Genomic DNA, 13,549 nt, shown 5'->3' with positions numbered 1-13,549 from the left:
AAAATTTCAATTTTAACAAAGTTACAACTTAAAAGTGAAAATTTAAGAGGGAAACAAAAATAAAACATTTAAATTGTGGGAAATTCTTCCCCCCAAATGGCTAAAACTCCAAAATTATTAGCGGGAATACTCCCTCCAAATTTTCAAGAGTAAAAGTAAGGTGACTAATTTAGTAATTTCTAAAATACAAAAAACAAAAAAAAAAAAAACAATAAGGAAAAAAAAAAAAAAAAAAAAAAAAAAACCCTAAAGTCCTAAATCTTCCTCAATCCTCAGCTGTTTTCAACTTTTCACTCTCTTTTGTCTTTCACTCTTCTGAGTTCTGACTTCTCTAATCTTCCTCATCTGATCTCAAGCGCTTCGGCAAGGCAAGGTTTCCCTCTTTCTATCTTCCCCTTCTTTATTACTGTTAAATTTGCAATCGAATTATTCAATTAGTATCAACATTGTTCTTGTAAAATTCGATGTTTTGGATTTTAAATGTTATTGGATTTTGCTATGCAATTGATGACTCAGGTAGTAGTAGTGTCACTAGTGTGGATATACTGTTGATTTGCAATCCTATAGTCCAATTACTCGTATTATTGGATTTGTATTATTGATTAATTTTTGAATACTTATGAATATGTGATTAATTATTTGTTAATTTTGTACCTTTTTGTTCAGATTTAGCCCAAGCCCCATCTCCATCTTCTTCACCTGCCGCTGGATCAACCCCAACTCCTCCAGGTAAAAAAGTTTCCATTTTTGGAATGGCCTTTTGAAATTTGATTTTTCTTAGTTTCTATTTTTGGTTTATTTCATTATGTGTGAAAACTGACAATAATACTAATTGCAAAATTGAGTGCTGTTTTGGATTGATACATTGTGTCTGTGACAAATTGAGAAGAATTATAAATGGGGATGGTGAATTTCTGGTTGTTGTGGAGTGGGTGGGGTGGAGTCACTCACTATCATGATTTCACTTGGCAAAACCCCCTTCCCCAAGGCTAACAAAAACTAGCAGAAACACAACCTATTAATAACCACTAATATCAAAAGAACTATACCTATATCTGAAATTGTTTGCTCATTTGCTCCTAAAGTAGTCCATCTGAACACTCTACTGAAGTTAGTGGTCTGCATTCAGTCGAAGCCATAGCTTGTTCTGCTGCATTAACTGAGCTTTGTAACAATATTGAAAGAACAAATGTGGAATTGATTCAGGCCTATCAGGGCCATTCCCACATATAGTGTAGACTGTAGAGTTGAACATGTAAAATGCTCTTTTATTACAATTAGTAACTTAATTACAATTAGTAACTTAGTAATCATGTACCATTTGCTAAAATTTATCTTAGCTTGGACATCATTAATGAAAGAATTGAAGGGATGAGGAAGATGATTTTGTTTACTAAACTGTAATTGCAGAAAATTTCCACCTTCTCAGATTTTTTTTACTAAACTGTAATTTCAGGAAGATGATTTTGTTTACCATTTGCTAAAATTTATCTTAGCTTGGACATCATTAATAATACCAGCCTCTCAGATTTCCACCCTACACTCTCAGCTTTGATAATTTCTTAACCATGATATTATTCTTGCTTTTTTTGCAGCAATGGATGATCATATTATTTACGACGAGCCTATTTTTTCACCAGAGGATGAGTGTACACCAGAGGAAGAAGCCAATGTTCGTACACAAGAGGAAGAAGCCAATGTTCGTACACAAGAGGAAGAAGCCAATGTTCGTACACAAGAGGAAGAAGCCAATGTTCGTACACAAGAGGAAGTAGCCAATGTTTGTACACAAGAGGAAGAAGCTGGTGATCCTAAAGTTACAGTTCAATACAATAATGTGAGCACTATGGAATCTGGATTTCAAGCTGTAGAAAAGAAACAGAGTCTAGTTTGGCAGGAATTCCTCACGCTTGACAAGACGGAATCTAGTGATGGAAAGCAGAGGTCAATTTGAAAACATTGCCAAAAAGCATCCTTCATAACCGACCCCCATTATGGAACAAAAAATATGCAAAGACATCTAAGAAAATGCAGTGCATATGAGAAATATTTGAAAAACCAAGGAGGAAACGGTTCAAACAAAGGTAAAATCTTTAACCAAATTGTGTACAGAAATTTGGTAGCTAAAGCCATAATAAAACATGGGTATGCTTTCTCTTGGGTTGAGCATGATGGTAATAGAGAAATTCATGCATATTTAAGTGATGATGTAAAATTCATTTGTAGGAATACTGCTAAAGCTGATTGTTTAAAAATGCATAAAATTTTGAAGGGTCAGTTAAAGGAAACACTTAGTAAAGTCTCTAGTCGTATCTCATTAACATGTGATATGTGGACCTCTTGTCAAACTGAGGAATATTTGTCTGACAGCTCACTATGTAGATGATAATTGGAAATTAATTAGTACAGTGCTTAACTTTAGTCATATTGATTCACCACACATCGGAAAGACCATGTATGCTGCTGTGTTGTCCATGCTTCAAGATTGGGGTATTGATGATAAGATTTTTTGCTTCACATTAGACAATGCCTCTAGTAATGATAGAATGCAAGATTATTTGAAGGAAACTCTACTTGCACGAGATGCTTTGTTGTATAATGGTGAGTTTTTTCATGTACAATGTGCTGCACATGTATTAAATCTCATTGTTAAAGATGGACTTAAGGTCATTGAACATATAGTTGAGAAAGTAAGACATTGTGTGAAGAAGGTAAAATATTCTGAAACAAGAAAAAACACTTTTCGATCTTGCGTAAGTCTAGCTAAGATAAAAGAAACAAAATCATTGTGGCTTGATGTTCCTACGAGGTGGAACTCCACGTACATGATGCTTGATAGGGCTATCTTATATCGTGAGGCTTTTAGGGAGATGTCTGAAGTTCAAAAATGGTGTCCTACCTTTGAAGAGTGGGATATTCTTGAGAAGATTCGAGATGTTTTAGAACCCTTCTATGAGATAACTAAGATGTTCTCGGGAAGTGAGTATCCTACCTCAAATATTTATTTTGGGAATGTTTAGAAGATTCTCATGCTTTTGATAGAGTTGGAGCACGATGATGATGATGTTTTGAGGACAATGGCAATAGAAATGAAGAGCAAGTTTGATAAGTATTGGTTTAACTCAGAACAAGATGATTATGGCATGTTATTTGCATTTGCTATGATTCTTGATCCTCGTTCCAAATTATCAGTGCTAAAGTATTGTTATGAAAGCATATTTGGAGATGTTGAGGCTACCTTGAGAGTTAGTGATCTCCATCTTAAGTTGGAGAAATTTTATAAGCTATATGCCAAAACTAGAACATCATCGACATTGAACAACACTGATATGGCACATGCCTCAAATTCCAGAGCCTTCATAAGCAGCACTTCAACTGGAAACCGCAAGCGAAAATTCGACTATTTTGCGGTAATTGTACTTCTGTTATTTTATTTTGACATTTGTGCATGTCTTTTGGCCGTTCTCAGGAACTTCAAACAATTCAAGCATAATTTATGTGAGTTTAAACAATGTTAGCAGAATGTTAGCAGGTCATTATGCGATATTACTAGTTATAATATCTGGCTACTTGGCAGTTAACTTATGCCTTCTGTTTTTCTTGTGTTTACTTTATTTTGTCTGTCACTTATAATCCTTTTGATTATCCTTCATTTTTAATCTATTAGTTAGACTGTTTTTTTTTTTACATATTTGCCTTCTGTTTTTCTTGTGTTTACTTTATTTTTTCTGTCAATTACTGGTTTCTTTTAAGATTATAAGTTAAGTAGTTGTTATTAAGATTATAAAGTTTATGTTGTTTTGTTTTGATGTTTTATGGTTTGTCGTTGACTTGTTGTGTTGGATTTAGGAATATGACGATAAAGAAGCCTCATCTTCTTTTGATGAGAGGTCAATATTGGATGTTTACCTTGAGGACCCTAAACTAGATCGGAAAGCAGAGCTTGACATATTAGCTTTTTGGAAAGAAAATGAGCATCGATATAAAGGCCTTTCTCATTTGGCTAGAGATATTTTGGCCGTGCCCCTAACAATCGTCGCTTCCGAATCAACTATCAGCATTGAGAGTTGAGTATTGAATGAAAAGTTCATTAATTCCTGAAAATGTGGAGGCTTTAATAACAACTCGTAGTTGGATGTACTCTTTTGAAAGTAAGTATTTTTTTTTTTTTTTTAAATATGTATATTCATATTCCCGCTTGTACATTCTTGTTTCTTTATTTTTGCATTTATAGTGTATTTTGCTTATATTATTGTTTTTATATTTATGCAGCAAATGAGGATGATGGATTTTTTGGTTCTTATGTGGATTGGGCGGCGGCTCCAAGTGTTAATTGTCAACAATTTTAAGAGTCGAATATTGGAGTATAATTATTTAGAATATTTTGTAATTTCATTTGGTATTGAACATTATGTACGCATTATTATTGTACTATTTTTTTTCTAGACTTGTGAGAATTATGACTTTTATTTCAAGCTTTAGTAAATTTTTTCTCAATCTTACGGACAAACTCCGTAGAATAGTCGTTAAATTTCAATCTTTTTACGAATTTTAATAACTTATAAAGAGAAAAGGCCGAAGAATTCGAGAAAAGTAATGCTCAAAATATGTAAATTACTTACACTGTTACACATTACAAATTAAAAAAAAAAATTAAGTTAGTTTGATTGCGGTTATTTTTTATTTTGGGTCAAATCGTTAGCTTAAATAGATTCTGGTCATTTCAGGTATAAGGTAATTTTAGCTCGGGTCACTTTGGGTTTCGAGTCTATTTCGGTCAATTAATTCAAGTTAAAGGTTGGGTCAACTTCGGGTCTCGGACTCACGGGTCACTTCGGGTCTCGGGTCAATTTCGGGTCTCGGGTCAACTTTGGGTCGGGTCATTTGGGTCTCGGGTCAACTTCGGGTCGGGTCATTTTGGGTCGGGTCTTTTCGGGTCGGGTCTTTTCGGGTTTTGGGTCAAGATCGGGTCAAACCCACTTCGGGTTGGGTGGATTCGGGTTTCGGGTCACTGTTTTTAGGTCATGGGTCGGGTCATTCGGGTCGGGTTATCGGGTCTGGGTCAGGATTGCCAGGTCTAAGCTTAATACCCCCTACATTATGAGTTTAGAGGTAAGGCTGGGTGGCCTATTTTTGTAAATAAATAGGGAGGGTGTCGAGGCTCTCAACGATCCCTCTTATATTACACTTATATAAGTATAGACGAGGTTTGATTTAATATTAAGGTTATACTTAAATATATTAATATTAAGACTCTTAATATTTTATAGACATCTTTTATAACTTTTAACTAACTAAACTAAGCGACATGTGTTGCGAATTTGTGATTAGATATGACAACATACATATGTAATATTTCAATCCCACCTCACCAATATATTACAGTAGAAATCATGAGATTAATGACATGCATAATATAATATGAGTGGCGCACTGCACCAAAGCTGATTAGCTTTCAGTTAAGAGAGTTACTACTTACTACTCCTACTACTTACACAATAGTCTTGGTCTTAATTATGGCCATTAAGCTTAAGCCCTCAAAATTCTATCCATAATCATGATTTGGGCCAAACTATTAATTGACAGAACAACTACTTCCTATACTACTAACCTGCACTTACTTTTCAGCCCCCTTCTCCACATACTTGTATACTCGTCTATTTCACAAGAGCTATACGTCACTTTTTTTTTTGGGTTTTTCTACATTATGACCCTGTTTTTTCGCTTTTTCTACGTTGTGACATGCTTTTTTTGATTTTCTACGCTGTAACCCTAAATTACCAAACGTTTCTACGTTGTGACCCTGCCGTTAAGTTGACGTTAGTGTCTTCCGTTAAGTCAAATTAACAACCTTCTTCTTTATCATACTCTCATCCAAAACCTTCGAAGTCCCTCCTTTATCTACATCATTACTCGTCGATCGGATCAACGCAGGCTCATTACACGGCAGCCATTTCGAAACCTGCAAGAACGGAATAATCAAAGCACCCCGAAGCGGCGCAACTCCCATTGACCCCATTGTACTCGAAATTGAACCTCCAAAAATGGCGGAATTCACCAGCGACATCAACCCAGCAGCCACTGGACTACTATTACAACTATTCCCAGTAATCAAATCCGCAGCAAAAGTACTAAACGACGACGTCCTACCTCTAGAACTCGAACTGGGCTTCGATCGCCGAACATCCGGCTGATTATTCGTGCTATTATTACGATGAGAATAATGGTAATTCTTACGCGAATCCAAATTCGGGTTCGCAGCCGTTGCCCGAGGTTTCGTGACAAAATCATGAATACATCGGTAATTCGTAACACGGTGACTGGCTGAGGAAGCGATGTTCTGGGCAATGGTAGCGCAAAAAGAGACGGTGTATCGGATCGCCATAAAAACGAATATTGTAAGATCGAATAAGATACGGAGCAGGTTGGTCTCAGAGAGATGGCAAGGAAAAGGGGGTGGAAACCCTAAAGAGTAAAGAACTCCATTGAAGGAAAATTGGTTGACTGATCGATTAGGGTTTCGAGGAATTGAAGGGTGGAGAAGACGGTGAGGTGGTGGAGAGAGGGTAGATTTGCGCGGTGGTTAGGTCAAAACAGCCTAACAGCCTAACATCGTTAGGGTTAATTTGACTTAACGGAAGACACTAACGTCAACTTAACGGCAAGGTCACAACGTAGAAACGTTTGGTAATTTAGGGTTACAGCGTAGAAAATCAAAAAAGGCATGTCACAACGTAGAAAAAGCGAAAAAACAGGGTCATAATGTAGAAAAACCCTTTTTTTTTTGTTTTCTTTGTTTTGTTTGAACGAATCCATCACTATTGTTGGTTGCCTATTTGAATTTTCTTGTGTTTTTTTCTAGTTTCCGTACATAACTCGCTAGGTCCATAAATGCACAAGTGTATTAGTGTATAGTAGTAGACCTGGCAATCTTGACCCAGACCCGACCCGAATGACCCGACCCATGACCCGAAATTGACCCGAAAACAGTGACCCGAAATTGACCCGAAACCCGAAATCAACCCGACCCGACCCATACCTGACCCGAAGTGGAATTGACCCGACCTTGACCCGAAACCCGAAATGACTTGACCCGAAACGACCTGACCCGAAATGACCCGACCCGAAGTTGACCCGAGACCCGAAGTGACCCGAGACTGAAGTTTTCCTGACCCGAAGTTGACCCGATACTCAAAGTGACCCGACCTTTAACTTGAATTAATTGACCCAAATAGACTCGAAACCCAAAGTGACCCGAACTAAAATTACTTTATACCTGAAATGACCAGAATCTATTTAAGCTAACGATTTGACCTGGACAAACTAAAATAGAAAATAACCGCAATCAAACTAACTTAATTTTTTTTATTAATTTGTAATGTGTAACAGTGTAAGTATTTTACATATTTTGAGATTCTTGGAATACAAAATCTTCTAGGCCACTTGAGTAAAAAACGATTCCCGACCCGAAATTGACCCGACCCGAACTGACCCAACCCGAATTGACCCGACCCAAACTCGACCCGATTATCAGTTGACCCGAACTCAACCCGAAACCCGAAATGACCCGACCCGACCCGAACTTGACCCGATAACTTTTTGACCCGAACTTGACCCAACCCGAAATGACCCGACCCATACCCGATCCGAATGACCCATTTGCCAGGTCTAGTGTATACAGCTAAATTGTTAAGTAACCCAACACTCGACAAACAAACTTGGTGCCGCCTTGGTGGTTGCCTGGTGTGATTCCCATCTCGTGACTTTGAGGTTATATGTGAATTTGGGATTTAATTTGTTCCATACTTACATATTAGTTGGGGGGACTCGGGGGCACTTTTACCCGCTATATATGCTCTTCCTCTTAGGGTTTGGCTTGCAAAAGTTGGATGGGTCGACGAATGGTGTAGGATTAAGTACTCCATATATTTAGTCATGTATCTTATACCACAAACTTTGCACAAAAAAAAAATCTTATACCACAAACTACAAAAAATCACTTAATAACATGATTTAGTACCATTAGGATGCACATACTACATTAATTATAATTACCAAGGCATAAACAAATTTCGAAATTTAATGTTAAGCACTTAATCTCTAGAAGCATATTGATGAATTTTAAAACTTCTACTACTACTACTACTTTGGAAGATTTATCTTAAACATAGTACTTTCACAACATAATTTCCTTTTTAAATTTATCAATATACTTAGTATACATTAAGGGTGAATAATGTTCAAAGTTTAGCCTTACAAAATCTAAATGGATAGATGAGAATGTAAGTTATGTCTCTCTCTCTCTCTCACTTTCAACCTGAGCTTCAATGTTTAAATTTCTTCTCTATAATGTTGATTGAAACTGTTTACTTGATCTATATTATGCATAAAATCACATAATCTTTGCACATAATAAGCCACTTGTATAAGAATAAAAAATAAAGCCACTAGTATAAGAACAAAAATGAACGATCTATATACACAGTCAAATAAACGTAAAAAGAACTACTCCTATAAAGAACAAGTGAAAAGTGAAGAACTACGCACATTATTAAAACTTCTACATCCTCTCTTGTTCTAACTAATAATTTTATTTTAAGATTTTCTTTGTATAATCATCATAGGTGTCTTAAACGGTTTGATCAACCAAAGTGTGGTATTCTCATTTGCATGACTCATTATTCTAAGAATAACTAACGTAGATATTAGAAATATCATAGTAAAAGTATTATAAAGCTAAAAAGTTAATCAGATTGATATTAATTGTTAAAAAGTGCAACCAGTGCCATATTGGTAAAAAAAAGACGGAGATAAATTAATAACATAAGTGAAATACATGAGACTATGAGAGTCATTTAAAGTTATGTGCTTGTGGCTGACCTTGAGAAAAAGGGAAGAGGGTAATTTCCATGTTATCCAAGCTCAAAGGATACGAATGGATTTGAAGATAGTTGCTCTGTATCTCCTTTTGTAGATATGTCATCTAACTTCATTCTACTTTTACGTACTTCTACTTAAGATGGTGCTTTCACCAAAGATTATAAGGTGAAGGGTCATAATATGATGTAAGATGGAGGGCCCTAACTAGCTCCCTTTTGTAGGACCAATTCATGATTTTGCCTTTGGCCATTATATTTTTCTGCATACTTTGTGTTTGGAATGGAAGAGAGTGACCCCACCAATAGAACTTATAACAAGTTTTCATTCTACATTTGCTTGGTAAAAAAAAAGAGGCCCAACTTAGTTATGAACGTATGAACAACCCCATGAGACCTCCAAAAAAGTAAGGAGAAATGTTATAGTGCAACCGGTGTCTAGATCAAACCATCAATATATGTTTCTAATATCACTCATTCACTTGTTAAAAAAGGTGGAAAAAAAAGGATTGATTTGATTTGATATGATATGATCTGATCTGCTCTACTAACAAAGCAATATTGAGATTCCATTTAAATATTTATTTGGGAAGGTACAAACCATCTTAACCTATTAAGACATAGAAAGGGTTGTTTATTAGGATGAGGGCTTGAGGAGTATGTGTATAGAGTTATTTTCTAGGATCTCAAATGACAAATGTTTTTTAATTTAATTAACTATTTTACTTGGCTAGTGTGGCCAACTAAAGCTATTAGCAATTTTTAGGGTTTGTGATCGAGTAGGTCTAACTATTTGTATTGATCGTTTTCAAATTTGTTTTGATAATATCAATTGTTTTTTTTTATTTTTATTTATTTATTTATTTATTTTTTGATAATATCAATTGTTAATTGCTTACTATTATGTGCTAATTAAATAATAAGCCAAAACTATCAAAAGCCATTGAGAAAAATTTGCTTCAATTAGTCTTTTATTTTGGCTAAAACACTGTACTTTAGATAAACCTATCCTTAATCCAACACAATTCTAATTGTATTACTACATGACGTATAAAAGCCGATTACCAAATCAGGTGAATACTTTTAAGTTTTAACGAGAGATAAACTAGTTAAAAGACTTAAAATTGATTCACACTTACAAATTACACCTTATGTTATGTACATTCTTATTGATATTTTAGGTAGTTAGCCCCTTCTGGAAGCCCCTCCATATTAAGGACCCACAAAGTACACTAGAATGGCCATGATACCAAACCTTTCCATGCAGTTTTTGGACTCTTTTCACCCTAATCTTCATTGCCTTTATATATATTGTGTTCTTAATAACCATCTGTTTGGGTCCAATTTAGTCCAATTGGGCCTGGTCACTGAATGATCCAATTAAAAGCCCAAGGTTAAGGTTCAACTCTCCAAATGTGCTAAAGTCAAAAATCAACATCCTCAAAGCCATGTCAAGGTCAGTCAACGGCCCAATCAGCTTGGCCCAGCCCAACTGACTTCCGGGCCCAATCCGCCTCCTTCATTAGCCAAGGTATAAAAGCCAACAATTTGGTCAATTCTTGGTAAGACAATAAAGCCTCAAGCAACTAAACTCTTGCACAGCTGTCTCTCTCTAATATACTGACTTAAGCATCGGAGGGGCCTTCCTCGGCGTCCCCCCCGAGGCTAGTTTACGTGTATTTGTTGTGCAGGAAACCCTCGGCTCCTGCGTCGTTCGGACCGAGACCAAGTTCCCTCAAGATAAAAGGATCTTCCGAGATTCGATTGTTTTCATCCGAAACAATTTGGCGCCGTCTGTGGGGAACGCTACTAAATTTCGCGTCAGTCATCAAACACTCCGGCAGTCGCCATGACTAAGAGTGGAAAGAGTTCCAAGAAGGCTAAGAAGGGAGGAGGCCGGATTACGGTGAGGGAACGCCAGCCGGTTTATCCCTCCCCGGAGCAAGCCTCTTCCGAATCGGAGGCCCCCATTTCTCCGGAAAGGGAAGCCTCAAGAGGTCCTAGCCTCCAGGAGGAGAACACCTCGCACCACACTCGGCAGCCGGGGCCATCCCCGAGACCGAGTGGCTCAGGTGCGAGGAACTCCCCGCCGCGCCATAGCGTGCAATCCAGGTCACATCCGCGGGAGACTCCTCCCTCCGGACCCTCCACCGAGGAAGTGGCCAGAGCAGTGGCCATCTGCATGGAGTTCCTTAAAGCTCAAGGGGCTCCAATCCAGATGCCTGATGATCACCAGCCGAGAAACCTGAAAAGGAGGATCGGTCAGGATGATGGTGGACAAGTTCCACCACATAGACAGCTCGGCCAGAGGTGGCGAGGGGACACCCGAAACTCCAGTAAGGAGAGGAGGAGGAACCCTCAACCCTCTGACCACTCCGAAGCTCAGAATTCCATGGGGCCCTCCAAGGACCCGGAATTCGCCCGCCAAAGCGTTCATGAACGCTTGGGTTCGAGGGAGGTGAGTGTGCATAGCCGCCTCACCTTCCCAGAGGATACCGGACCCCACCCAACCTTGTCTCAGCCGGGGACGAAAACCACTTCCACCTCTGAGAGAGGAGGGAGCGAGGTCCCTGAGGCCGGGTACAAGGGGAAGGCGGTCATGGTTCCATCGAACTCGCCCTTCCAGAAGTGGATTCTGGAAGAGCATGTGCCAACGGTCAAAATCCCGGCACATATTACCTACGATGGTACCTCAGATCCTAAGGATCACATTGCCTCTTACGAGGGGCACATGTATCTGAACCCGAGGTCTGAGGCTACCTGGTGTAAATACTTTCCTACGACCCTCAAAGGTGTTGCCCAATCCTGGATCACCAAAGGGCTCAAGGAAGGCTCCATAACCGGTTGGAACGACCTCTCCAACAAGTTCAAGAGCAAATTCTCTACGGCCAACCGCCGAGAGAAGACCACTGCAGAGCTAATGAGTCTGCAGCAGGCGGAGGACGAGAGCCTCCGCGACTATCTGACTCGCTTCAGCAACGAGTCATCCGGAATCACAAGCCTGGATCAAGGCCTGGCCGTGTTCGCGCTACGGAACGGCCTCCAAGCTGGAAAGTTCCTGGACTTCATGGTCATGCATCCCCCGCAGACCCTGGAGGAAGCCTTGGAAGCATCGGATAGGTTCATCCGAGCCGAGGAGTGGAACAGATCCAGGTCTCAGTCTCGTCCGAGAATTGAGAAGCCGAAAGGGCAGCAGCCCGAAGTCTCGGCGCAGAGGAAAGGGAAGGCTAAGGCCTCAGAACCGTCCTCTGCTGCCGAGCCGAAGAAGGAAAGACACTTTCCCTACACGGGAAGGTACGATTCATACACTCCACTCTCCCTTCCCCGTGCTAAGATTTTCAGCACGACGAAGGACGAGGGGAGATTCAAAAAACCTCGTCCGTTGCCTCCCTGGCATCAGACGAGGGGAAAGGACCAGTGGTGCGAGTTCCATGACTCACCCGGACATCGCACCGAGGACTGCGTCCAGCTGAAGGACCAGATTGAGGATCTGGTCCGCAAGGGGTACCTGAGCCAATACCTCGCGGACAGGCGCGAGGAGAAAAAAGCTGAAAAAGATTCTCGGCAGGACCTCAACTTCGCTCGGAAGAAGGATAAGGGACCTCAGGGCAAGGAGTCCCTCGACATCCTAGTTATTTCCGGGGGAATCTCGCGAGGCACAGCCAAACGCCAACTGAGGGGTCTAACCCATCAGATTCATCAGGCTGAGCTTCGGCAGTCCCAGTCACCGGCGCCGAACATCCTGTTCACAGCCGAAGACTGTGAGGGGGTGGTATACCCCCACGATGACCCACTAGTAATCATTCTGGGCATCGCCAACCGCAACGTCTGGCGGACCCTCGTCGACGGCGGTAGCGGGGCGAACATCCTCTTCCGAGGAGCGTTCGACCAGCTGAGGATGGGAGCCGAGCACCTGGCCCCCGCACCCTACCCGGTGTCTGGATTCAACGGCTCTTCCTCGTATCCTGACGGGAAGATTACACTTCCTGTCACCATCGGCGAAGGCCGAGCAGCTAGGAATATCATGGCCGAATTTTTGGTCGTAGATGCTCCATCTGCATACAACGTGATCATGGGGAGACCCCTCATTCACGGCATTCAAGGAGTCGTCTCCACGTATCATCAAATCATGATATACGTTTCAGACGAGGGACGCTCCGAGAAAATAAAGGGCAGTCAAAAAGAAGCCCGCCGATGCAATCACCTCAAGCCATCCACGTCTCGCCGAGGCGACCGTGGCGATGGGGAGGAAAAGCACCGGGACCGAAACGCCAAAAAGCCGAGAGGCTCAGACGTTTCGGCTAATGAAGCCCCAGACAACGAGAAATCTGATGGGGGCCAAAAGGCTGACTCCGCCTCAGAGCCGAACGACTCTGATGGCCAGCCGCGGTCAGGAAAGTCTGCTAATATTGATAGCAGGCCGGAATTCGAGGAATCCAACTCTAAGAGCATGGAGACGGATGACCTGACCGAGTCAATAGAACTGACCGTAGGAGATCCGAACAGATGTGTTAGCATCGGGTCGTCACTGGAGCCAAACACCCGTGCGGCACTCGTCCAACTCCTACGGGCCAGTGGAGACGTGTTCGCCTTCTCAGCCGCAGAAATGCCCGGGATTGATCCGGACTTCGTCTCCCATAGGCTTAATGTCGACCCCTCCAGTCGACCCATTA

At 40.5% G+C, this 13,549-nt stretch overlaps 1 protein-coding gene and 1 long non-coding RNA gene across 2 annotated transcripts; one reads left to right on the top strand and one right to left on the bottom strand.

Moving 5' to 3' along the window:
- The first annotated feature begins 74 nt into the window (after window positions 1–74).
- LOC110732323 lies at window positions 75–4,552 on the top strand. The gene is made up of 5 exons (XR_002513464.1): window positions 75–373; window positions 667–729; window positions 1,596–3,410; window positions 3,850–4,151; window positions 4,273–4,552. It is a non-coding gene; the product is annotated as an uncharacterized LOC110732323 (long non-coding RNA).
- Window positions 4,553–5,349: 797 nt separating this feature from the next.
- Window positions 5,350–7,144, bottom strand: LOC110732322 (probable thylakoidal processing peptidase 2, chloroplastic). Its single transcript, XM_021912245.1, has one exon. The coding sequence runs from the start codon at window positions 6,383–6,385 to the stop codon at window positions 5,834–5,836; it is 552 nt and encodes a 183-aa protein (XP_021767937.1). The 5' UTR covers window positions 6,386–7,144; the 3' UTR covers window positions 5,350–5,833.
- Window positions 7,145–13,549: the final 6,405 nt, after the last annotated feature.

Source organism: Chenopodium quinoa, unplaced genomic scaffold, assembly GCF_001683475.1.
Source record: "Chenopodium quinoa cultivar QQ74 unplaced genomic scaffold, ASM168347v1, whole genome shotgun sequence".
In the NCBI taxonomy this organism is placed as follows: domain Eukaryota; kingdom Viridiplantae; phylum Streptophyta; class Magnoliopsida; order Caryophyllales; family Amaranthaceae; genus Chenopodium; species Chenopodium quinoa.
The sequence above is the reverse complement of the archived record's forward strand: the minus strand, read 5'-3'. Positions and strand labels throughout refer to the sequence as shown.